The 26,125-nt window shown below is 44.3% G+C and overlaps 1 protein-coding gene across 15 annotated transcripts in view; it reads right to left on the bottom strand.

Annotated features, from left to right (window-relative positions):
* The window catches only part of ABI2 (abl interactor 2), a 77,092-nt gene extending 66,597 nt beyond the window's left edge, over positions 1-10,495 (bottom strand). For 14 of the 15 annotated variants that reach the window (XM_068947999.1, XM_068948002.1, XM_068948006.1 and 11 more), the window contains exon 1: positions 10,318-10,475. In XM_068947999.1, coding sequence (XP_068804100.1) covers positions 10,318-10,434 — 117 coding nt within the window. In that variant the 5' untranslated portion in view covers positions 10,435-10,475. Of the gene's footprint in view, positions 1-10,317 lie in introns of all 15 variants that reach the window. The other variant, XM_068948009.1, reaches the window with a different exon arrangement.
* Between the last annotated feature and the right edge of the window lie 15,630 nt (positions 10,496-26,125).

The raw sequence follows: 26,125 nt of genomic DNA, 5'->3' as shown, positions 1-26,125 counted from the left end.
ACCTGGTTCATAACATTATTTGCATATTCTTTTATTTTATACTTTCTCTCAGAGATAACAGCCCCCTTTTCCAGGTCCTACTCATATGAAGATTATTCAGTATCTCCGATGTCCGTCATCCCTCTCAGCCTCCTATTTTGTTTGTAGTGGTGTGGGGGGTGGAGGATTGTTCTTTTGCTTGTACTGCTTCTCCTTTCAGATATATTTATGCACAGTGAAAATGACTGTAAACTTTACATTTACTTATGGCATAGTGTCTTTAGTATTCCATTATATAACCGGGGTGGAGGGGTATAAGTCTCTCTATGGACAGATTCTTCATGCTCATCTCCCCTAAAACAGATAAACGTATGTTAACTAATTCAAGATAGCCAATTAACTTGGAATATTGAACACATTTACACTCTCCACAAGTTCCCACAGATTATTTTTTAATTCAACAAACTTATGTGGAGTACAAATACTTGCACTCTGCAGCAAATATTCTGCCTCTCTCACATAAAGCAGCTCTACTTCTCGTGCCAACTTACAAACTTACCAGCTGCTCAAAAAAAGAGAAAACTGCAAACTTAGCAACATCTAGTACCCCTCAAACTTACAGTAGTAGGACACACTTCAATATCATTATGAGAATTTGTACTGCATATTCAGTAAACACATACTATTTTGGAATTATGACTAAAACTAATCAAGGCATTTTAATATACCTTGAATTCATACTATACTACTCACTCAGCAACAGCTTCATATTTTGTTTGTGGAACAGACTGAAATTTTCTCTTCGAAGAAAAAATAGGCTAAAAACAATACTATTTAAGCTATGTTTATATATCCCTGTCTGCTAAGAGGAGCAGCAGCAACTACAAGACTTAATTTGATTGTTCTGTGACACAAACTACATAGAAAGATAAGCACTAATTCTGCTTTCAAAAGTCACATATTTCCTTAAGGTTATTTTGCACGATCCTGCCCTGCTTAACAGCTGTCTGCCCCTACTGCTCAGTTTCCAATAGAACCGAAAAGAGAAAAAAGAAATATTAACATTTTCACTACTAACCTTCCGGCTCAAGCAGCATCACTGGTACTGAGCAACAGATTGAAATAACTGAGTCTGATGCTCGAATGTCTTGAAGAACTTCACTCCTATCTTATCAGAGTCAGTCTAACAGCTCACGGTCCTCAGCAGGGATGGTCCCACTCCTTCCCTACTTCATCCCCACTTCCTCCTTGGCTTCACACTCTCACTGAGCAAACTCAGTGATTTTTTCTTGTCCTTGTTAGCTTTCTGACAGTTTAGCTACCTGGACCAGCTCATCAATGATCAGTAAGGAACGGACTAGGCACAGGGATACAGGCAGAAATAGAAGCAGAGACATGAGACGAGCTGAGGGGCCATCCCTGACCATCCCAACAGCAGCAAAGCCTGTATTTGCAGCTTTTGGGAGGCACTGCTTTAATTTCTTACCATGTTACATTCTAAAGGTTTCTAGGTGGGTAAGAGTAAGAATTCATTTACTCAGCTACTTTAAATGTGAGTTTTTAAATCTACAAATGTGAGTTTATAAATCTAAATCTTTTTCAGGATGGTCCAGCAGGCAGCCCATCCAATCTCAACCCTTCAACATGGGACAAGCCTATTAGGGAAGGCCTTCGCGCGTCTCAGAATGTGAATGGCTTAGTATTCCCATGCACAGCACAAAATTTAGAGCCACTGCCATAGCCACCCAGTCAACAACGCACTGGACAAAGAGAAACTTCCTATCTGGCCTCCACTGCTGGAAACACTGGGCCAGTCTGTCCGAAACCCTCAATCTCATCAATGAAACGTTATATTCAAAACTGACATGCAAGTAAATATGTTTTTTACACCCTCCTATCATAAGCCACTGAAAAGTGAAATGTACTTAATCTTTATTCTAGGTAGGTATGCTGGAAAGATTTCCTTCAGCTCTTAAAATGTAAGTGTAAACTACCTTCCCCTTCCCCGAATACAGTCAACCTATTTTTATACTAACACCAAAAACCAAAACCTCACAGAAATTCTTGCAAGGTTTATCTTAGTCCTTTACCAGAAACGTTGACCAAAAAGAACGAAAGAATGTCTGCATTCTAGTGAGGTGCATCCATCTCCCAATAATTTGCCTACCCATTTCCTTCTTCCCGTAACAAGTCAAATACCAGGATCTTCAGCTTGCTTTATCTTTTATTTCCAACAGAATTCATACTACGGCAGATGGTAGATATACAAAAAAAATTGACAGTAGTTCACAATATAAGAAACAGTTCTTTGAAGTTTACATATTTATGTTTGTATAAACATCTGTTTGAAAACTGAGAAGAATAAAGCATTTTGATAATCATGGCATGCAGATTGAAATAAGCATCTTCAAACAGCAATGGCTCAGGCTTCTCTCGAATCTGTTGATAATACCCGCTGAAGTTGCAATTTAATAGTCATGATATGATCTTCTCAAAGGATAGCTTTAAAAACCTGATATGATCTACAGTATAAGTTAACGTCAACAAAACAGCAACCAGATAGACAAAAAGCCCAAAAATTATTCCCAAGACGTTTGTGACAGAATTCATACGTACTTGAGCAGTAAACTCATAATGACGTTACAAGTTACCCTAATAAAAACATTCACGTTTAGCTAGAACAGTTTTAAACTTTAAGAAAAAATATTATACTTCATTTATGAGCTTAGCACAAAACCAGCATCGGCTATGTGTATAACCAACCTAAGACGACTTACAAAACCCCAAACCAAGTAACACTAGTCCCTCACCCTGCAACTCACTGAGCATAAACCAACTACCTCACTACAGTAACAGTAAGCAAAAAATAATAAAACAAGCACTTGTATTTCAAACTGAAAGACCTCTAAGAATAGATATTACAATGACATCTACTGGGACATAAGCTACAGAAAAAAGGGACAGCATATATAGAATCCATAATTCAGAGTATAACACTACAAATTTGATAGTGCTACTTGCCAGTTGTAGCTGGGAACCAGAAAATTAAAATTTCTCACTGAAAAGCCACAACTCATTTGCAAGGGCACGTTATTTCATTCACTTCAGCAAAAATTGCCTACTCTGAAAAGAGGAAATGCACCTAAATTTGGTGTGCTACCATTACATGCTTCATCTACCGATGTATAGTTTCGCTTCATACACGAGTAGTGCAATAACTAAAATTCCAGTTGAGGGCATCCAGCAAAATTTACAGAATGTAGATTACTAAGCAAGAAGTTAGTTGCAGTTAAACAATTAATTGTCAAAACATAATATCCGAAAACAAAGTCCAGCAAAAATGGGCCAGCAGCTTGGTATTTAGATGCCACTGAAAATTTGTTGCAAAACATGGTAGTTAACATAAATCTCTTTTCTTCTCCAATAAATATTCTGCTCAACACAAGCGAGTGAAAAAATCTTACGCTGGTAAGCACTTATTGGAAAAGGTCTCCTCTTAGATGGTACACCATCGTGGTGCACCACTTCCTACCTTAAAACCTACAGCACTAAGCCACAAAGATTAATGACTGCACGTGCAAATAAAATACAAGGAACAGGCTGTAAATTTCAGACAGCTTGTTAAGTGCAGGACGCAGAAGCTTGCTACTCTGCATTACAATTTTTGATCAATATTATTCAATAACTACCATCAGGAAATAAACTACGGAACAGAACTACTAGATTCCACTTTTAACTACCATTTAATGTTACCAGATTTGCTTTCTTTTTAATAACAAGTTGCATATTTATAAATTCTATTTTCACATTTATATAGTATCATCACTAGCAATTCCCATTACCACTGACAAAAATCACTCATGCTACTTCCACATGCACTTAACAGAGAATCAATCTTACTCTTCCTGAACCCCAATTTGAACTTGTGACACTATTAAATGCATTACATTAGCTCTCCTGGCGAAACACAGCACAGTTAATGCAAGGGGAAGTACAGTGGTTGAGTGATAAATACTTCACCAACTTTACCAGCTACACTAACCGACTTAAAAGAAAATAGACAAGATGGCCCTATACCTAGATGATCCTCACAAAACTTACAGGCCAAAAAGCTCCCTGTAAACCTTGAGCATAGAGCAGACACACAGTAACAATTTGTGCAAGCTTTTAATACAGTTACAACTGGGCAGGCATATCTTGCCACTGAAATACCACTCTGGAATTTTATTTTAGAGAATTCAAATCAAAGAAACTTACTTCTAACTTTGTCATAAATATTAAAAATATTTAGTGTCACTTCAGAAGGAGGGTTGTTTTGCACATCCTGATAACACAACATGGAAGCTAGATAACATTCCCCTCTAAGCAATAGCATTTGCCAACCTTCCTTTAAATTATCACAGGCTAGGCACTTGGTGACACAGTGGGCAAAAGGGAAGGAAGAACAGAGCAAGTAAAAGAACTCATAAAGATCATTACTACTATTACTAGCAGCTGGACCACAGTCCATCATCCAGTTATTTCCTTCACAAAAAAAAAACCTTCCACCTGAAGGGAATGCAGAGAAAAGGGAACAGATTGTGAAATCACTTGTAAGTAATCTGCAGACTGAACAGGAGAGAGCATCAGAGGGAAGACACTGAAGAAAGTAATGAGACCTTCACTTACTTAGCCAGCTACTGCAAATCTGCAGAAAGCATCGCTCCTTTATATTAGAAAAACAGTGGCCACGTACAGTTTTGGTAATCATTAAGCTTAGTTTGCACAGCTTAAGCGTTGGATTTCAGTGATAATAACAAACGTAAATAAATGCCACTGCCAAAAGAGCGTACTGGAGTAATATTCCCTCAGGTATATTACTTCAGTTTTAAATCACGTTTTTACGAAACCCTAATGTAACCCGGTAGATGAGATATGCCTATGCATTATAAAACACTCATTGCACTTATGAGTGAGATACTATAAGCAGGTATGTCCATATATCCATTATCATCATTTTGCCAGTTTCCTAATACGTTTTTAGGAGTTTTAATTAGTCAGTATCACTCTGAACTTCTGGACCAATATTCCCTGGAGCTCATCAATACCTACTTTCATGTGTGCAGAACAAGCCTTCCATCAACACTAAGCTTCACAAACTCTTCATCATAGCTGGATTATAAAAGAAACAAACGTAGGGAACAGAAAGGTTGAAAATCCTGACAACCTACAGTTCTGATTACTAAGTAAATTCAAAAAATCCAGTTCAGTTGTCTTTCTGTTAAGGTGATCCACACTTCATCTCCATAAAAGAGAACAAAGATCTTTCTCAAACTTGTTCATAAACGAATTTGCCAGCAGTTCCACATATACTTACATAAGTAAGCGTATGATACAGGCCATTATAAGCAACTCAGCAGAATCGTCATATTAAAGTTTATTTGTAAAGGATCACTATTTCTGTAATTTAGAAAAAATCCAGAGGTAGAAGTTTTCCTCCACAGTGGTCTGGGCTATTTAATTCCCTTTTTTTTTTTTTTTTGGGGGGGGGGGGGTAATGAAAGCTACTTTTCTACTCTTTACAGTTGCAAAAAGCCTTCCATATGTTAATAGATGCTCTATTCTTTTGCCCAACTTATGAGAAGATGTTTCCAAAGCTACAGCTACTTGTTTTGCTAAGAAAATCATAGTAAAAGTAATAGGTATGTGGGTAACAAGTATGAAACAGATCAATCTGTGGACTGTAATAAAATTGCTTAGAATCAAATAGCTTTCACCTTTATGCCTATTTAAACAAAGTTATCTGCAGGGGCTGAAGGCTGGTACTTCTAATACTCAGGAGGACAGAATATTCAAGAACAGGAATAAAGATCTACTTCCCATCCTTTCCCTCATAAATACCAGAAGGCTAGTTTGGCAAATAAAACTCAGTACAGCCATGGCAACCTGAAGACTATGAAGTCACGAGAACTGGAAGCTCACTCTTCTTTTCCAGTCACTATAGTTGACAAGTAAAGCATCATATTGTTGAAAGACTAAGAAACACAGAGCCTGCTAGAAGAATCTAGAGAGCGCAGCAGACAGAAATCCCAGGGCTCCTTTTGAAAGCTGGACAGGACATGGAGGCTTGGCTTTTCACTCAATTCTGCAGGCAAGCTTTGCCGGCAGGACTTTTTTCTTCTTATTTTTTCTCTTCCTCTCCCCCAACCCCTTTTTAAATCTGTTTCTGCTAGATACTTACTGGGCAAAAGGCTCCAACTAATAATTTTTTCTGATTCTTTTTCAAAAATGAGTTAATACATGCAAGCATTCAGTTACTCTAGAAAGCTACATGCGCTGCATGAAATGAAAAGCTGTTTTTTTTAAAAGAGTGATGATCATGAGAAAGAAACAAAAGATTATTCCAGAAGAGGCTTATACAGTATAAGTGCTAAGAAAGCGCACAGGCAAAGATAATGCTGGAATTTACTTGAGTATAGTAGTAATGAGATGTGCATATAACATAATTATTTAGGGTGGGGTTTTTTTTAGACCATCAAAACTCAGACTTTTTAGGATACTCCTGATCAAAAATAGCGCAGGAACATGAAAATTATGTAAACATGGCACACTGACCAGTATAACTATTCTCTGTGCTTTATGAAAGACTCAGATAAGTCAATAACATGTAACTGCATCTTTTTATATCAAGTACATCAGATAATCAAATTTCACAGAAATTTTATAGAAATACTCTGTTGCACAGTTAAGACTAGGATTCAACCTGGTAACAGACAACAGCATTAGAACGTAATGCTTTCAGCAGACAGTATAAAATTTAACCTCTGACTGACATTGTGTCAGCTCCAACAAAAACACCCTCCTAAATAAAAACATCCTCCTAAACACGTTTTCCTCTTTTCTTAAAAAAAAAGTTATGACATAAAAGTAACTATGATTTCTCCAAGTTACTAGAAGAATAAAAACTTTCTGTAAGAAAAGTTACTGGACTTTTGTAGCAATATAAGCAAATTAAAGTGAACAACTTATGCATTTATTTTAAGAACTGAATTATTGCTATTCCTATTTCAAGTAAAATCATAATCATAAAAAAGTTATTAAAATAATTGCTGTACTATGTAAGTGGAGAAGTTCTTTAAGTTTTTGTTCTATCAATTTATTTTCCTCTTTAAGAGAGTAGTGCCTCTTTAAAAACATATCACCTTAGTAGGTAATTTTTTGGCTGGAGGGCTGGGAGACTGACTTAACCGAGTAAGAAAACTTAAAAAAGAATAAGCCTTGTTCAAGAGCAAAAAATGAGAAAAGCTTTTCTTGCCAAAACAGTAGCCTTCTTACTTCATTTCTGCAATTCCATTTATTATATATTTGCTGTGCTTCCCACTCATTTGTTGTAAGTTTTTAAGTTGATGTGCTCTGAAGTACCACTGTATCACAGATTCTCGGGAAGGATAACAACGTATTTAACATCCCCCTTCTCGCTGTAGTAATCAAGCTCAATAAGTATCAATCACAATTTGCTTAATCAAACACTGCCAAGACTTCAAAGAATGGACTTTTCATTTCATATGAACAGGTCAAACGAGCTGCAATCGCAGCTCTACTGCTATGAACTAGCAATTCCCATATGTAAGAGATTACACGCTTGATTATTCTGAAGATGCTACGATACTGCTAAAGGGGAAAAATGACATTCACCTTTGCACTATACTTCCAATTCTTTATTAGACTGACCTATGCCACTACTGACTTTTGCAGCAATTTCTGTACTTAAAAGTAAAACCACAAAAACCTCAAAGCACCAACCGGTATAGAAAAAGGGAGCAGCTTTTCTACCGACAAATACAGGTCAATGTGATAGGACTTCAATGCCCCAATCACTGTACTGCCTACCATTCAACAGATCAAGTTCAGATCTGTCATGTTCTGAGCCTCCTCTAAGAGATCTCAAGAATATCCATGACAAAAAACTTCCGTCAACAATGAAACACTGCAAGATTGCAGTAGAATTAATCCCTCCTCGCTACATGACTTTTGGGGAGATTACTCTCCACACAGTTGCATGCAATCACAAGTCCATCCATCTTCAGCACAAAACGCAAGGCTACTTTTCTGGACGCAATTTGGACATAATTGTGGAATAATAAGTACTCTTAGAGGTAAAACTAGCAATGCTGTTAATTATACTCATTTACCTTTTTCCATTTTTTAAGAGGAAAAAAAAAAAGACAGCTTTGTGTATCGAGAGTTTATGCAATTTTGGTAAGAGACACCACGAGTGTGGGGAGGGTTCCCTGGTAGATTTGTTACAAGGACACTCGGGTCTACTAAATCCAGAAGGCCTTCAAGTTGGAACTCTTCTCAAGAATAACCCCTCACTGTGGTTTCTCAGTCAATACCAAAAGGCCCAAAACCTATCTCCAGTTGGCTGGGGACCTCCACCCCCCACCTCCACCTCCACCCCCCACCCCCATTTTCATACTGTGACCCACACTGCACTTCACAGCCGACGCTCATAACGCAGTTTTGTTCTTTCCTTCTAGCCCCCCTTGAAAGCTCTCCATCGTCATGATGTTTGGATGAACTGGCAACAGTCAGGGTCCTGCTGCGTGGTGGCCAGAATCCATCAGGCTTACCAATAGTGTCTCATTCATCTTTACTCACCATCTGTCTGTATCCTATTATTTTAGGCTATTCTTAGATTGTACGCTGTCTGGGGCAAGAACCATTTTTTTTTCTGTTTTGTATCTGCACAAAACAGCACAGCACTGTCCTCCTCTGTGGTATCTATTAAAACAATACAAGTGGAGCTGCTGGATATGGATTTTATAATCCTCTGCTTATAGGAAGAACGCTCAAGAAGGTCAAAGAAAGAGAGAACAAAAAAAAAAAAAAACCACTCATATCTCCCTCTTCCTACCAGTTTCAGCCTTCCAAGACTCCTGTCTCTTTTTCCAGAAAAATCAGTTTCCCATTTTTTAAAAAAGCATAAATTTTAAAACATACATGTCAGATTACAGCAGTAATAAAATATTTTAACATATTTTTCTTTACAAATGCAAGTGACGTTCATTCAACATATGGAATGTTACTACTTACATAATAAAGTATACGTATGCAATTTCACTGTAACTAACACGTTTTCTAAGTGACCTAACACATGCAAAATCCTCTCTCTCTGAAAGAAGGATGGTTATGCACCAATTTATAAGAAACAGTTTGAGCTTCTTTACTGTGACATTTTACCTAGTCCCTTGTCACTGGTTAAATAGTCTTTTCCTTCTTCACCGATAAAATAATCTAATCACAGCTCTTATCCCTACTTGCCCTTTGGAAACACACAAGCACTTTCCACTTAGGGGACTAAAAACAAAAATAAAACTGGAAACCTGTGCGCATCTTTCAGCACTGACACCACAAATCTACGTCCCCCTACTTTCTTCTCTATGCATCCAGGCCGTTCTTAGGAGCTAACTTCCGCTAATTTTGTTATCGTTTTGGGGTTTTGTTTGACGGGGTTTTCAGGGGGAACTCTCTTAATTTGGCCTCGGTACCGCTATCCAAGTAAACAGACTAAACCTGGTTTCTCTTCCCAGCAAAGAGTCCTCCCACCAACCCTACCTCTCGGGGGTCACTGCAAAATCATACGCTGCAGTAACAACTTCTGCTCAGTCTCTCTGCCCCTAGTTCAGTATCTTTCCTACTGTACCAAGCTTTCATCCTGCACTCATCACTTGGCAGCTGCCCACCCGTTTGAATACCGCAGCCCTGCTTGCAAAGGGAAACATATGAACCGACAGGCAGATCCCAACTAAAAATTATGTCAGCGTGCTGTAGACTAACAAGCGCAAATACTAAATTTAAAGGGGTCGAATATCCCCTCGGTTTATCACGTCATGTCGCTGCTGTCACCAAAGGAGAGGGAAAGGTGGGAAGGGAACGGGAGAGGGAAAAAATCTGAAATAAACATCCAGCAGCACGCTCACGAAGTGGAAGGACTTTAATTTAGAAACCAACGAAACGTTTAAACGCCGTGTCACGCCGGGGTAGCCCATTCTGGAGGCGAACCCGCCTTCCCCCTCCTCGGGCGGCAGCAGCGGCAGCCGGTGCCACCCGCCCGCCGCCAGCATCGCCGGGGGGGGGGGGGGGGGACACGGGACGACGGCTCGACCCCGCCGCCCCCCCGGGGAGCTGCGGCGGCCCCCGACAAACGGCGGTGAGGGCCGCCGCCACCCTGCCAAGCGGGGGGCTGCCCCAACGCCCGCCCCTCTCCCCTCACAGCGCCTCGCCGCCCGCGCGGCGACCGTTAGGCTGCGCGCGGCGACCGTTAGGCTGCGCCCGGCCCGGCCCGCCCCGCCGCACCTGGATGTAGTTGGTCTCGCAGTACTCGGCCACCCGCTCGAGGTTCGTGTAGCTGTCGAACAGGGCCCGGCGCCCCCCCGGGATCTCCTCCTCCAGCAGCATCTGCAGCTCCGCCATCTTCACATCCTCTCCCCTCCCCTCCCCTCCGCCCGCCCGCCCGTCCCGCTGCCGCCCGCCCGTCCCGCTACCCGCCGCCCGGGCCCGGCCTCGCGCCGCGGGCAGGCAGCGCGCGAGACCCCCACCGCGCCGCGGGGGCGGGGCGCGGCTGGGCGGCGCCTCCTGCGCATGCGCCCGCCCCCTCCCCTCTCCCCCTCCCCCCGCCCGCCCACTCGAGCCCACTTCCGGGCCCCGCCGGGCGACATCCGGGAGGCGCGGGGGTGCACCGGGAAACCCCTTCCCCCGTCGTGCCGCGGGGGACGCGACGGCGGGGGGAACGAGAAGCGAGGGCGCCAAGGGGCTGGGGGGGGGAGGGAGGGGGGGGGAAGAACGCGGCGCGCGGCGACCGTTGGGCTCGGGCGACCGTTGGGCCGGGGCGTCTCCGTCCTCGCCTCGACGGGTGCGAAGCGCTCACAGCCGGCTGGAGGTAGAAGACGAGGGCCTGGGTTTGTGTCACCCCCCCGCCGGGGTGGGCGCAGCTGTTGGCCAGGGTCGGCACGACCTGAAAAAAAAAAAACACGTGCTGGTTTCACTCACGGACTTCGGCAGCGTGGGGTTAATGAGGCAACTGAGGTGCTTCAGATCAGGAATATGCTGAAATAGACTGGCCTGGAACTTTCTCCCCTCAAGTTTGTGACTTGGGGACCCTTAAAAATAGCATTTGTTTGCTAAGCGCTTCTAATCTGCATTTTCATTTTATGAAGCCTTAGCCTTTTTTATCATTTTGCATTAATTTACTTAACAGCAACTTGCTAGCAGCACTCTTCCAGAGCCTAGGTCTAATTCCACATCCACTGATATCAAGAGAAGCTTTGTTTTTGAATACAATGTGTGCTAGGGTCAGACCCTTATGCTTTTAACGTAACTGCTGCTCAGTTCTTCTGATCAGCAGAGGAAGAACAAAATGTTTCTTTTGTGCAGATTCCATGTGAAAAGCAGCTATTGTACAGGGGCAAGAGGAAGGGTAAATTCTCAGCCTCCAAGTAGTCAGCTTTTCAACTTTAACAGAGGAAAGTGTATAATCCAAGGTCAGCTGAAACAGAGAGAAAGGACAGCCATGGCTAAAGCAGAGTGCTGAAGTCATGAGTTAGGAGGTCTGTTTGGTCAGTTCCTGGCTTTAACACTGACTTCCTTTATGTCCTAGGCAAGTCCCTCAGTATCTCTAAAACTGTGATGAAAATGCCTACCCTTAGAACAATGTTGAAGAGTTGAATGCCCTACTGAATTCTCTCAGCAAGCACCTAACAGCAACCTTTCTCCTACATAGGAAGGGATCAGCACCCTCAGCTAAAGCCTCCCAGCTTTCTCAAGGGAGGTCATTTCCCTCTTGGAAATGAATTAGCAGCTGTGGTTACTCATCTCATGCTCCCATGAGGTTCCACAGAGCCCCTGCTGCCACTGCAGGGCAGCCCTGGGCTATATGACATCCCTCACTTTGACATGATAGCATGACACTTGGTAGACACCAAGTAGAGAAGATCCAGGGCTAGTGCACCAACCTGGCATTGTGGGAAGGGTTATTCTGCATTGAACGCTGGCCCAGAGGCATCCATCTATCCTCCAGGGGATTTCTAGACTTACAGATAGATCCCAAACACTTGGTGGGGTCAGTCAACAAACATGCAGTCTTTGGGGCCAGCCCTTTAAGTTTCTTCCCTTAAAAGAGAAACGAGATAGAAATCCCTGCCCTGAGGGATGTCTGCCTGAAGACATCTTCCTCTTAGCTTGCAAAGGTTCTCCCATGTGAAGGATGAGTCAGGCTCAGCGTTCGTTAACACTGCTTTGAAAATCTCATGTGCAAAGCATTTTTCTCTCATTTTTTCTCCTGTGGGTTAAAATTTACAACTTCAGCTACTTAATTGTGTGTTTCAATTTTTCTTTAGGCAGTTGTGCCGAGACACATTCATATTTTGCAGCTGTAGTAGTCTAATTTCACAGAGAGATTTTGGGATCACAAAACACCCTGACAGGGACCCTGTGCCATGACATGCACTTGGGGGTGGGGGGGGGAGTCATTCCTCAACAGCGTGCATGCTTCAGGCAGCTGCGCTGCTGTGGTGTTAGGCCTCCCAGTGCTCTCCGCAGGGGATTCTGGTGCTCGCTGCCCTAAAATTATATGGACTGATGAACTGAGTGCTGTGTAGTCTTGTTCTTGGTACCCTCTCCTTCAAGGTTTGAAAAACATGAGTTACACCTCCAAAAATGTTGATCATCTTGTAATCAAAGAATAAACTCTCAGTTCCTCTAGTGATTGCTACCCACCTTTTGAGAGAGCTGAACCAACCCGTTGCTGCAGAGGCTCAGGGGAGAAAAGTCAGCCGAGATCAACCCGCAAGGTGCTGCTGTACGGTGTGGAGCTCCGAGCCTCGTCCCACGCCTCCAAGAGTCCACCGTTGCCAGGCCTCAGCCTTCCCTTGGGCCTCCTGCCAATGAGTAACGCTTTCACACTGAGGTACCGGGCCTCGTGCTCCCTCCTCACGCTTGCTTCAGGTTGGACTCCCCTGGGTCGCACCTGGCCCTGCTGTGGCTCCGGTAGTTACTCGCACCCACGTTCCCAGGGCACTGCATTTGTGCCAGGCTGGAAGCAAGCTGAGGCTTCCCTTCCCTCGTTCATTTACTTCTCAGGTGTCAAGTCAAGCTGTCATGTGGCACCTCCCCACGGTTGTAAACCTGCTCCTTCTCTTGGCAAAAGGAGAAAGCTGTCAAGATGTTAAGGGGAAGATTTTCCAAAGAGGCTGTTATGTGTTTTAACTCAAATTAGTAGCACCAGGTTGCAGGGAGGGGGAACTGTTAATTGTGTCATCTCTCTGCGCTTTTGGGTGTCTCCAGGGCCTGCATTCCGTGGAAACCTGCAAGGGCCCATCTGCCGCCAGCTCCACGCTCCGCGTCAGCAGACGTTTTCACAGGGAGCTCCCGTCCATGGGTCAGGCGCCTCTTGACCTCTCAGCGGCCCTGCCAGTGATTTTTAGGGTATAATGAAACGGACCATCTGAGATATGTGCGCACGCCCCTGTTCACCACAGTAGCTGGTCTACCCTGCCTCCATAATTAGGTGCTTGCTATCGCAGCATGTTCACTTTTTTTTTTTTTTTTTTTTTTTACCAGAGTAGTCTTTGATTGATTTAAATTTATATATGAAGAGCCCTGCTGTCAATGCAATGACCATCCTATAATCCTCTCTACACGTACAAAAAATAATTGGAAATAGTGTTTAAATTAGACCAACTGAATCCAACTACCACTTCCCTAAATTTACATAAATGAGTTCCCATCTGTCAAGTGAAGTGATGTGCTAAAGTAATTTTAAGCTTTTTAACTCCCCCAGCCTTAGTTGCACGATTACACACTTTGACTTTTCCAAGTTGTTTTCTTTTTAATGCTTTTGTGCAACATTTTCCTCCTTAGCACAATAGCTTTAAGGCTGGGAAGCAAATGCATTTTCCTCCTAAACATACTGTGCAATCACCATACAATAGAAAGGTAAGCACCTAGTGGGAGACACTCAACTGGAGGTGGAGCCCGAAAGCACAGGGAGACCAGTATGCTGCTGAGTTCCCCCCCACACATTATGTTTTACCTCTGCCAGTCACCCAAGGGAGCGACTGCTCACAAAAACTTGCAGAGACGAGTAAATTGTTTCATCGTGTGCAATCAATCTCACAGCTGGGCACCTTGTGCGTGTCCCACAGTTTGAATAACCAATTTTTAATTAGAGAAAAGTGGTAATGGAGTCGCTCAAAGGCCATCGCACATTTTTGGCACCACAGTGAGACATCACAATGAACGCATGCATTTACAAGCCTCTTCCATTTTCTTTCCTATACGGAAACCTGAACAGCACAGTCACTACATCTGGGTTATGTGAGCTAACATCCCATTAGACAGATGACCAGGTCAGATCGCTGGCATACTGTAGCAGGTTTTCTGTACTCTTGTGTAAATAGCTCTGCTCTAGTTTTAAGAGGTTCGCATTTCTGAGACTTTTGCCCTTAACAAAAAACTTCTCACATTTTGTAAAAAGTGGAAAGAAAAGCTGAAAATCCCCATGCTTGCTGCATCACATGGAGCCTAACAAATTTACAGCTGCGCAAAGGACAAAGAACAGCTGGACACTGACGCTGAACATATGGTCACGCACACTGACCATATGCATAGACCCAGGCCCTCTTACTCAGCCATCAGGAAACATTTACAGGGGGCATGGGGGTGGGAGGAGAAATCGGGGGATTGAAGAAAATAGTTTGTAGCTTATGTAACTCCACTCTCCCAGCAAAGACATTGCTGAGCCATCCTGCCCGCTCCAGATAATGCCTGCATACACCTCTGGCTGGATGGCAGATCTTTGCTAGTCTAATAATCCAAAGCACTTGAAGCTAATAGCAGAGTGAGATGCATTTAACTCCCAAGGTTATTCCCTAGTGTCAGGGGTGCCCTCAAGGCACGGCACAAAACGCACCTCCTATACATCCAACACTTGCGACAAATGGTGTCAGGCTCCTCAGGCGTCTTAAACACTCAGCCTCCAGTCTTCACTGTAAAACAGACTGAAACCCCCCGACCCTACAGCTGCAGTCTCCTCCTTCCTTGGGCATTCAGCAGTTTGCTGGGCGCTCGAGATTGCAACCACCAAAAACCTTCTTGCTCATGAGAAGGTGCTACGGGGTAGATTGCTTTCTGCACAAACGGTAGGAAAAGTCACTTTTGGGGTGGTTTACATCTCATGGCAGTATTTGCCGTAACTGTTCAGGGGGTGTTTCAGAAACCCCACAGACAGAGGCAGTACACGATGGACGTCTGACGTCCCATAGCACCTCCACAGAGGGACAGGACATGCTGCAGAGATTCAGCCCTACTGTTCTAGGGCATGTCTCATTCGAAATATCAAGCTTTTTTCCTAGGAGTTCAAGTTTTCTCTTGAACCTGATTTCAACACAGCACTGTGTGAGGACACAGCCAGTACAAGAGGAGAAACTCTCCAAGAGAGGAAGAGGTCAGGCTAAAGAAGAAAACTAATGATCTCTTTCCAACATTTGAGACTTTAAAAGAAAACAGACAACAAATGCTCTCAAAGAGGAGAAGCCAGCACAAAGCACAGTTGCTCATCAGTCTCCTTCAAGGGTTTAAACAACAAACGCTCCAGGGGCAAGAAAACAAAAAAGAAAAAAAAAAAAGAAACAGCTCTAATTTGTTTTTCTTTCCTACCAGTATTCCCTTTCCAAGGTGCCAACTCAACCAACTGCCACTCCTTTCCCACCCTGTCCTGACCCTTGTGGCACCCTCAGACAAGGTCTGATTTGCCTGCTGAGGAGACAGACCCTAAAGAGAAGATTGTGGAGTTAATGCTCCACTATGCTGCAGAGGAAAATTCATCCTCTCTCAACTCGATTCAGGCTCACTACAGACTCTAGCAGATGTCACTGGCCTAGTTATACTTTGTTCACATTTGCAAGTTTTCTTTGCAGCTACAAGGGTTAAAACCTTTCTCTAGGGTTTCCGTTTCTTCCTGCTTTTGATGAAAGTTCAGATTTTTAGGTACTCACATGACTCTAGGAACTTGGCCTCTGGAACTTTTTTACTCCTGTCCTGTTTGTAATCATGCTTTAACCGCATGATCCTTTTAAAAAAGTTTTAGGTCCTTGCATATTCTGAGGAGACACCAAAAAAATGTGTTGTTCCTGGAATTAGCTTAACTCCCTAGCCTGGAAAGGGTAATAAATCAATACATGCATGAAGTCATCATTTCTGCTTCCATCACACATCTGGTCGAGTAATCCCCTTTCGCTAGGCTGCAAAGGCAGCTCCTCTTTGCACAGCTTCTGTTCACTATCACAGTTTGCAGTTCGCGCTCTCTTCTTCTCCTGACTGCTCTGTCCTCCAGTCTGGCTAACACTTAGAAGCATTTCAGCTCGCTCTCTCACCCACAGCTATTTTTGACTGTAATGGTAGCAGCACGAATCTCAGTGATGCAGTACTGACTAGCAGGAGATGGAGACTAATGTCTCCCCATCAGTCGCAGCAGCTTCACCCGTCTCAGTATGAAACTGGTTTCACAGAATATTTATGTGCAGAAGGCAGGCAGGCCTCCCTGCATTGACTCCTCTGAGAGGCACTTTAAAGGACGCATTTATTTCAAAGGCAGAGACATCTCTGGATCATGTGAGCATTTAGCAGGAAAGAGTTACAGCCTCAGCTCTGATACCCATCCTGCTACAAACTAGTCAAAGTCACAGCCTCAGTACCCTGATTTTCTCCCTCTGAAGAAAAGCAAGAACGACACTTGCCCAGGCTGATGAAGAACAGGGATGCGATACGTGGCCAGGGCCAGGCGAGAGACCAGGATCCATAAGTGACTCCCATTGTTGAGTAAAAGGTGCAGACACTGAAGGCCCATGAGAGACTGTTAGGACTGGGGCAGCGTTGACCCTGATCTGGTGTGAGCTATGCATGAAGCATGAAGGTGTTTCTATGTAACTATACCAGTGTAGCTGGCCAGCTCGTTTTAACCAGCTTCTAGATTGTGTGTGACACACACACACACACACACACACACACACACACACACACACACACTCACGCATGCACTCTCAAAGGGTGAGGTTGAAGATGATGCTTATTTCAAGTAATGTTTCTAAACAACTGTGTGTAGAGCAGAGGACTGAATGGTTGCAGTGACCTGTAATAATAACTGAGAGGAGTTCAGAGAAATAGTTCACTAAGAGCTTGAACACACATGCTCCTGTCTCGAAAATCTGAAAGTGGCAAACCCTGCTCCACGACACCAGAAAACACTCAGTCACCTTCCAAGTTCTTCAAAATGCAGAGCTACATGGAAAAGACTTGCAAGTAGAATTTGTTCCTGTCGCTGTATTTTGATTCTAACATCTCATCTGCTAGCTTCCCTCCTTCATGAAGACTGTTTATAAATATATCAGCAAGGGATGCAACTCATTATGCTCTTAAGAAGAATCTGTGTTTTGGATTTCTGTTTTTCTATAACCTAGATTTTGTACTTTTAAATGGTGTGTCATGCAGGGTGCATGCATTCCCACAGGACAGAGCTGTAACAGAAAAGCCAGCATTTCAAATCTGCGTCGTTTTGAACGCAATGGGCCAAATTCCTCCCCCGTGTAAGCTGGCAGAGCCAAAGGCAGAGGGTGACCCAGTTCTGCGTTCTGCACTTGAATTCCCCACTAAAGACTACGGGCATGAAATCCTGGCCTCGCTGATATCTCTGAGTGTTTTTGCATTGGTTTCCTGGGGCCTGGGCTGCTACTTAGGAATTTGGGGTAGGTAAAAAACGCAGGAGCAGGACATACTCCCTCTTTCCCACACAACTTGCTCTGGTGGAGAGACACAGTGCAAACAGCAGTCACATGGGAATTACTCAGGTTATTCAAACGCTAGCCTTAACAATCCTTTGCACGCCAACAAAAAATAAAATAAAATAAAACAAAACAAAACAAACCTCAGCTATGACCTGCTTCTTCCCACCTAACCATTTCTTCTGAGTACCAGTGAGCCTAACATTGTTAACATAGTTTTTGTAGTTCTGTTTAGAGGTTTTTTGATTTTTTAATATGATACTCAATATTAAAAAGGGAGCATTTTTACCCCAGTATTTTCTGGAAGGCTTTTTAAGTTTTTCTGCACTGGACCAAAATTCATCTGTTCTCAAAGCACAGTGAATCACAGTACTGACCCTCTGCTTCCCCCGTATCTCCCTTGCTGTACCTGCAGCGGGTCTCCCTACCCATGAATGACCAGGAAACTGCATAGTGACAGTGGACATACACGTGTTGGCCTAAAAGCATTTTACTTGAGTCCCTCCAAAGACAGCCTCTCCTTCCATCACCTCATCTTGATAGAGGAGGTCAGATTTGACTTTTTTCTCTTCTCCTCCTTGAAGAGGAGAGTAAAAACAGAAAGGTCTCTGTGGGCCTGTAGTGTTACCAGTGGGTACCTGTCACCCCACAAAACTAGCAGTTAGCTAGGCAAAATTGTTTCTCCGTCTCTCCCCTCAGAGTACTTACAGTGCCAGTCCTGCCTTGGTGTGCTTTGCAAACTCCTTGCAGATCAGCAGAAGATTGGCTTTAGCAGTTAAAGCATTGACCTGGTTCTCAGGTAATCTAGGGTCACTCCACAGCTCTGGCACAGATTCCTTGTACGAGGTAAGTTGCTTCTCTCTTTCCCTATATATCAGCAGACCTCTCAACTCATGTGCATGAAATCCTCTATCTTGGGACCTGTGATGAAAGCAGGAATCTGGTCATGAGACAGATCTGTCACCTTGGATATGATGCAAGAGCCTACTGTGTGAGGCATATTCAAGAAAATTGTACATGCCACACCTTCCTTTCCTCCGGCAGCTGAATCCCAGATCGGGCCAGCCAACTGCACTTGGGACATGGGCTCCTGGGCAGGCAGAGATGCAGGAGAGGATGGAACACTGGAATGTATGATAGGACCCAAGTGACTGACTATCATGCATCAACACCTGAGGTTTGATCTGTCTCATACAGGGCTAAGGAATTTTTCCCATTTTTGTCTTTTTAGGACCAGACTTTCCAAAGACCACAATGGAGTGAGGTGTTCACACCCCCAAATTTAAATGGAGCAGGCATCTGACCTGCTTTGGAGATGCCAACCTTAGCTAACCAGTTTCTAGTGGGTTTGGGGCTCAGTTGGGTGTGCAGTTGTGGGGTACAGCAGCTCTGACATTGGTTTTAGAGCCCCTATTGCTCCTGCTTCCCCAGCGAGGGAATGGGATCGCTGTGGGAGACAACCCCAGCACGGGGCCGGAGGTGAACGGCTCGAAGGCCATAGGTTGGTGGCCCTTCACCTAACCCAGTCTGGGGCTGCACCATTACCGAAGGATAAATAAAGCTGAGCTCCACTGTTCAAAGTAATCATGCAGGTCTGTGTAGCTCCCGGGCCTCACACAGATTTATTTGAATCGGGAACACCAAGGCAATTCATCCTCTCTCAACAGCCTCGCTCCTTGCTCTGTAGGCTCAATACCCGTGGAGCCCAGCTATGCATTAGTTCCCTTCCTTCCCTCTCTGCATTTCTCTGCAGTGTATATTCACTAAATATAATCTGACAGCTTGCTTACTTAGGTCCACAGCCTCAACACCCAGGCACTGCTTCTCTGTGCCAGAAGCTCTATTTTAAAAGTCAAGCCTTGATCTCCCTCACAGCTCATCCTGCACGAGGAATGAGCACACGATCACGTCCTCTCCCTCTTCACCCCCGTCGCTGGTGTCAGAAAGGGCTGCACCGACGTTTGCAGTGGCACATCCCTCAAACATCTGGCAGCCTCAGAGCCACGCAACCACGAGTTAACTGTTTCGGTTGCTTTGCTAACGCCCTCGGCTCCGGTGAGTTTATCTGCTTCCACTAGTTCTAGCGTTGCCTTAATTGTAATTCCCTTTGACGCCATCATATGCATCCAATTTCACTACCTAAGCCAGCTCTCACATCGAAGTGGCGGTCTACTACTCTTCAATAACTTCCTGGCTCACCAGCTTCGAAGAATGCCATATTTCTGCAACACGCGCTTGCTAAAATGTCCCCTTGAAATCTGCCTTGTAATTGCATTACCTGACCTATAGCACACTGAATCTCAAGGGCCTATTATTTATTCTAGAATAATCTGCAACTTGTCAGTACATGTAACATCTCAAACAAAAGAGCTCATTTAGGCCAGTTGCTAGCTGTACTCCTTGATTCAGAAATCCAGAGCTCATTAGAGTACTGAGTATTGTTTAAGTGTATACATAACTAGGATAAAGAGATTATTTCGGGGCACACACTGGCTATCATCTCTAATAGGCAGGAAGGGGAGGAGAGGAGCAAGCACATATAGCTGCTGTACTTTTGTTCCTCTACTGCCAACCTGTTATTTCAGAGCTCTTTTTATACATAGAAAAGAACAGAATGGGGAAATCTTTATCTTAAAAAATGGCTGGAAGCTCTGTGAATTTAGCAGTGCTTAGGATAAAATACCCGCAGTAGCCTTCCCCCTCCTCTGACTCCTCAGGAACCAGCCGTATTTCTCACTGCTTTCCATTAACTACTTTTATTATCTGAAAGTCTGCCCACATGAGTAATTGAGTGAGTCACATCAGCAAAAGACTTGGTGGAGCTTTATGAGGAGGCTGCAGTGTAAATTTTTTTTTCTTAAATCACAGTTTAATTTACAGATTGAGGATTTTTAGCTGTGACGACAATTTCAAGACCTGTGCAGTAGTGGGAGAAAGAAACACAGAGGTGATAAGGATTTCCAGTTCTTAAGGGTAATTGAGAAAACGTGATGGCTCGGCTCAGTTTACCACACCGGCACAGTACAGCTATAAAATATATAAAGGCTACTGCAGGATGTAGGTTTGCAGAATTTTTATCTCTACTATGTAAAAGTCACCATCAAGGTGCTTCAAGCACAAAAGAGGTTCACTATGAATGATGATATAAATAGCCACAGGCCCTAGCCAGCTATCTCTGCTAGGATATGAAACCAGAGGCCTGATCCAGCCAACCCCCTACATCATTTCCTTTTTATTTGCATTACAGCAATACTAGATTTGCAAAGACACCTAGGCACTTAAATAGTCAGGCAGGTGCTTAATGGGATATTCAAAATCTAAACACCTAAGCAGCTTCAAAAATTTGGTTTTAAATGCCTACAAGCCACAACTAAGGTTTACGTGCCGCTGTGCTAGGCTATTATATGAACAGCCAGTGTCATTCATTGCAATCGCACAGCATAAACAGTCATACAAAGGTTTTCAGGCTAAGAGTTAATTTGGAGCGGTCTGTTAACAAGCCTTTTACAAGAGCAACAACATCAAATGAAGGTGCAGGTTCCTACAAATTTAATGTGAACTCTGCACGGTGGAAGGACTAAGCGCCTGAGATGCCCTCTCTGCTCCCAAATACCTTACCAATGACTGTGGGGCTCTTGGCTCCATTGGTCCCACTGTGGCTGATTTTCCACGACACACAATGGTGTATTCTTGCAGGCATCTCTGGCAGCTCCCATTAACTCACACAGCTCGTTATTCTCCTCCCAAGGCCCCTTTCCCCCATTCAGGCTCCCGGGAGAGTCTGCAGAAGCAGGACAGCCACCTCACAGAGACAAGAGACGGTCACAAGCCAACCAGCTGCACAGGGCACAACCTCCCTTCCCCACACGTGGGACAGTGGCAAGTGGGAGCCAGGCGGCCCGAAGGCAGGGATTTTGGCCTGGAAACGCTGTTTGTGGAAGCTTAGAGCTACACGGGAACGCCACTGCATGTTACAACGCGGCAGCAGGTCTTTCCCCCTGCGCAGCAGCAACCCAGTTCCTGCTAGGCAGTGCCTATGGCGTTGCGAGCCCCCTCATCATCGTGCCAGATCGACTGACAAGCACCCGTGGATGGAGGCATAGTCAGCTCATGACATACCGAGTACCCAAGCCCGCAGGGCAGGGATTGAAGTTGCTGCATTTCTGTTATTGGACATGCCAGAGCGCCTGCATCTCCCAGGGTTCAGCTCTAAGGCAAACGCATAGAGGGAGAGCATCAGTGTGCAGCACAAAATACCTTAATGGCCTTAAAGGGTAGAGCGGAATAAACACGATAACGTAATCAGTAATTCACAGCTAACAAACCCCACACGAGCAAGGCAGTAGCTTTCCACTCCAAGGAACCACTAAGACAGAGTATGTATTTTCATGTTAGTGATGATGTGAGGGCATGCATATTAGTCCCTCACTTAAAAATCTGACAATAGTGAATCTCAATAGAGTATCCAACAGCGACGTGAGAAATTTAGCTTTTTCCCACGCTGCGGGTAGGCTTTACCAATGCAGACGTAGGGAAGATGACAAGGGGAATAAAGTAGCCTTGCTTATTTTGTATCTGGGTCTCGGCCAATATGAAACACTGCTACCAGGTGCCAATTTCCACAGTCTGACAATATGATCTTTGCTTTTGCAGACACCCTCATTTGCTTCCCTTCTTTCATCCCAAAAGATAAAGGGTCAAATATGACTTACTGCTTTCCTCTTACTGTTCCAGCAGATTTTTGTTCCTTTCCTGGATTCATGGCCTGGGGCAATTTGGTCAGGGCAACAGCCTTCCTGTGTGAAACGCCATCTTCTTTTTATATATAACTACTCTTTACCCTCATCCCACCCCAACCTCCCCTCCCCAAGAGCTCTCAGCACTAAGTACTTGTAGGAATTTAGTCTATTGCTGAAACACAGCCCCCAAGCCAGCAGGTACAAAGCACTGTAGGAGCATCTGGTTCGGTTCAATTAAATTAAAGAATTGAATCCAGCTAATAGCTGTGCCCAGCAAGCCCTGGCTTTTTACAAAGGATACCCAGGGCCGCCTTCTATAAAGCTGTAAGACGGAAGATGATCCCTTTACCTTTGCTGCAGCGTCTGAGTCATTTCTGAGTTGGAAGCGTCTGTTTTTAAAAAAAAAAAAAAAAAAAAAAAAAGGCCTCTTTTGGTGAGACTAGAAAGTTGGCAGCCAAGCAGGCACAGCGTTGGATGTCTTCAGTGCCAGGCTTGTGACAGAGCTGACCTGCCGGGCTCCAGCGGGGAGGTGGGAGCGGAGCGTGCCAGCAAGGAGCCCAGTGCTGTGGGGACCTGGGCACAGAAGCTTCAGAGATTCGGTGGTGGCCCCAGCACTGATACCCCAAAGAAAGACCAAATGTTTCCTGCCTAATAGTGTCATTGGAGGATAGCATCACTTGCCCAGCTGCAGCAGGGTTTCACTGTACATGACGGGGTACCAAAACAGTTCCCAGGGCCGAGTTTTACCTGGCTCCTCTGCCATTTCTTCTCACTTTGAATCCTGTGTTGTCTTCTGCCTGTCCGCAGCCAAAGGCCTCAGTTACCTTATCACCACTCCTATCCCTCAGACATCTGCGTATCAACTATAATTAAGTTTGTGCTCTGACTTACACTGGATTTAGCCTGGAACGCTGCAAGATTTGTCCTTGTGACTCTTTAGTGGCCTAAGCTGATCTAGTTAAACTACTTTCCTCATTAAAGAGATGATCAATGCTTGTGCTAGAGATATTGGTGTGGATACAGAACTGTGATCGGTGCTTCTTGCCTCCTTGAAACAAAGCTTTTCTTTGCAGGAGTGTTAATATCAGAGTAATCACACTTACTTCATTTATCTTGGGTTCTGGCTCCTCTGTAAAAGGAAAAGGAATGACCTGAAAAGCAGGGGAAAAGATTTTTCCACTCCAGCCCTCCCCTAAATCTTTTTGTGGGAAACACAACTGTGTTTTGAATGCTAAATTCGCACAGATTTAAAAATACTTATCTTCAAGCAATGTTGCCTTGGCAACATTATCTTCTCTCCTTCCCCACCCTCCATATGTGAGGAACATTTTCTTTGTCTTTCTGTCTTTTTTTCTCTTTTCTGCATGTGGTAGATCCTCTTCCCCGTCTGCTACTGCCAAAAACCTGGCATTGAATCCTAAGAGATGTCAAACAGGCCTCTTGTTTAGCTGAAGAGTGATTGCTAAAAAACAGTCCTGAGCTCAACTAGAAAAAGATGTCAATATGGGTACCCACTCTCAGGCTACAGAGAAAGATGCCTGGAATATTTTCCAGCAATTCCTGCTTCGGACAAGTGGAAAGAAACAGTAAGAGCTGCCATGATAATCATAACAGTTCTGCTTCCTGGTGGCATAACCCACTAGTGATGAAGATTTGCTTTCTCATTAGGACCTTTTTTCCCCCTCCCAGTCACTCTTGATAAAGGGGGTAGAAAAGTGGGTGAAGTCCTATATGCCCAAGTACTTTCATGCATATACTATTCTACCTCACTGGTTTTGCCCCAAAGCTACAAGAGGATCCCAGTACAGAAAGAAAGCCAGTAAGTTGTAGACTTCAACCTGCTGATCAGAATGTATCTGCATCCAAAGGTCCCTGCCAGAGAATCCTTTTGGCAGCAATAACAAAAGCCTTGGGAAGGCCAGCCATGCCTGACTGACGGGTGAGACTGTACAGATATCGCCTACTGCCAGCATAAGAACGTGTGCACCTCACAAAGAAGGGAGGCAATTCTCGTTAACTGTGGCATTACCAAAACGTTCTCAAACAAAATGTGCAGGTGAGAGAGGTATGTTGTTTCCCCAGTTTGTACCGCCAGCAGCCCCGGGTTCACATGATAACTGCACAGCTAGGGGGGAGCTGGCGAAAGAGCTGCCCAAGATGTTTTAAATCAGCAAATGCCCACTCTGCCCAACAACCACCACTTTGTTTTGCAGTCAGCAGGCCAGAACTTGACCTGGAAAATCCTTTCCATTTCAGGATGGAAAGTAAACCATACAGTCCTCAGCCCTGAGCTGCATGCCACAACCATCACCAGCAACTCATTAATCTGCTGGGAACAGGAGAGAGATATTGCCACTTTGCAGTAATGGGTCGATAGGCAGCCCAGGTTAATTAAGAACTAGAGGTGACACCATTCCTGGCTATTTTGGAGGTAGGAGAAGGCTAGCTGCAACAAGCTGGATGCTCTGCCCAAAGTTTTGTCAACAATTGTCTCAGAAAATCACCACTGCAAGGGGCAAAAGCGTAAGGCTTTGGCAGCCAGAAACAGCCATGATAATCAATTAGCAACGGCCCGACTGCTCCCAGCGCCTGTGCTGGCTGCCTGCTTCTGACAGCAGCAGGTTGCACAGGCACAGAGATATATTTAGCCTCTCACCTTCCGTTACAGCTTGCGGTCCTCTGCAAAAGCTCATTCTACAGTAAAAATCCAGGGAATGAAATGACAGTGCTGCTGCACGCTTTTTAAAACCATCCCGTGGAACTTGTGAAGTAGCTTTCTGCTGTAGAACAGGAATCTGAAGCATAAAAAGCAACAACTTTTTATGTTATAAAAACTACCTCCCCCTCCTGGCTTTGTTTCTAAACTAAGGCACTTTTCCTCAGGTTGCAATGCTGCCTCCAACTCCATTTTATGGCCAGAAGGGATCTCTAGGCCTTAAAAGTGTGCTTAGTGCATGGTCTGTGAGCAGCAGGATTGACAAAACCCCATTCTCTACTCACCAGACTTCCGAGATTGCTTAATCTGTTGCCCGCTATGGTGCTGGCTCTGACTCAGACATTGCATGCACACAAGCCCTCCTTAGGGCCGAAGAATCAGCGAACGCTGCACACAGAACAGGGAGAAGTGGAGAGACAAAACTTCTATTTCAAGCTTCCAATAGCTTCGTGAGGAAGCTCTGAACCCTGGGCATTCCCATACAAAAAAGCAGTTTTGCTGCATAAGAAAAGGAGCTACAGCTGGGCTGAAGAGTATTGCACTAAATCTTGAAACTTACTGTGTTTGAAATGACCAATACAAAAAGAGAAAAAAATGGGAGCTTATAGACTTTGGCAAACAATGTGGCCATGGCCTCAGTGCCACTCCTAGTGCATAAAAAAATGTTTGAGAGATCCTTCCTCACTGGGCGTTTATATCCTACTCCTCTCCTTTCTTTCAGTGCTCAATATATTTCCTTAACTGATGAACCAGGGTCTTTTAAAGACAGCCACTCTGAGCAAACACAAACTAATCATTGGCTTTCCCCAGTACATTGGGCCATGTTCTCTCGTGTCAGTCTCGGACTCCTGTAGCTCAGGTTTGGCTACTGGCCT

The sequence above is a fragment of the Struthio camelus genome, chromosome 6, assembly GCF_040807025.1.
Source record: "Struthio camelus isolate bStrCam1 chromosome 6, bStrCam1.hap1, whole genome shotgun sequence".
Taxonomy (NCBI): Eukaryota; Metazoa; Chordata; class Aves; order Struthioniformes; family Struthionidae; genus Struthio; species Struthio camelus.
Note: the sequence above shows the minus strand (reverse complement) of the source record. Positions and strands in the feature narration are given on the sequence as shown.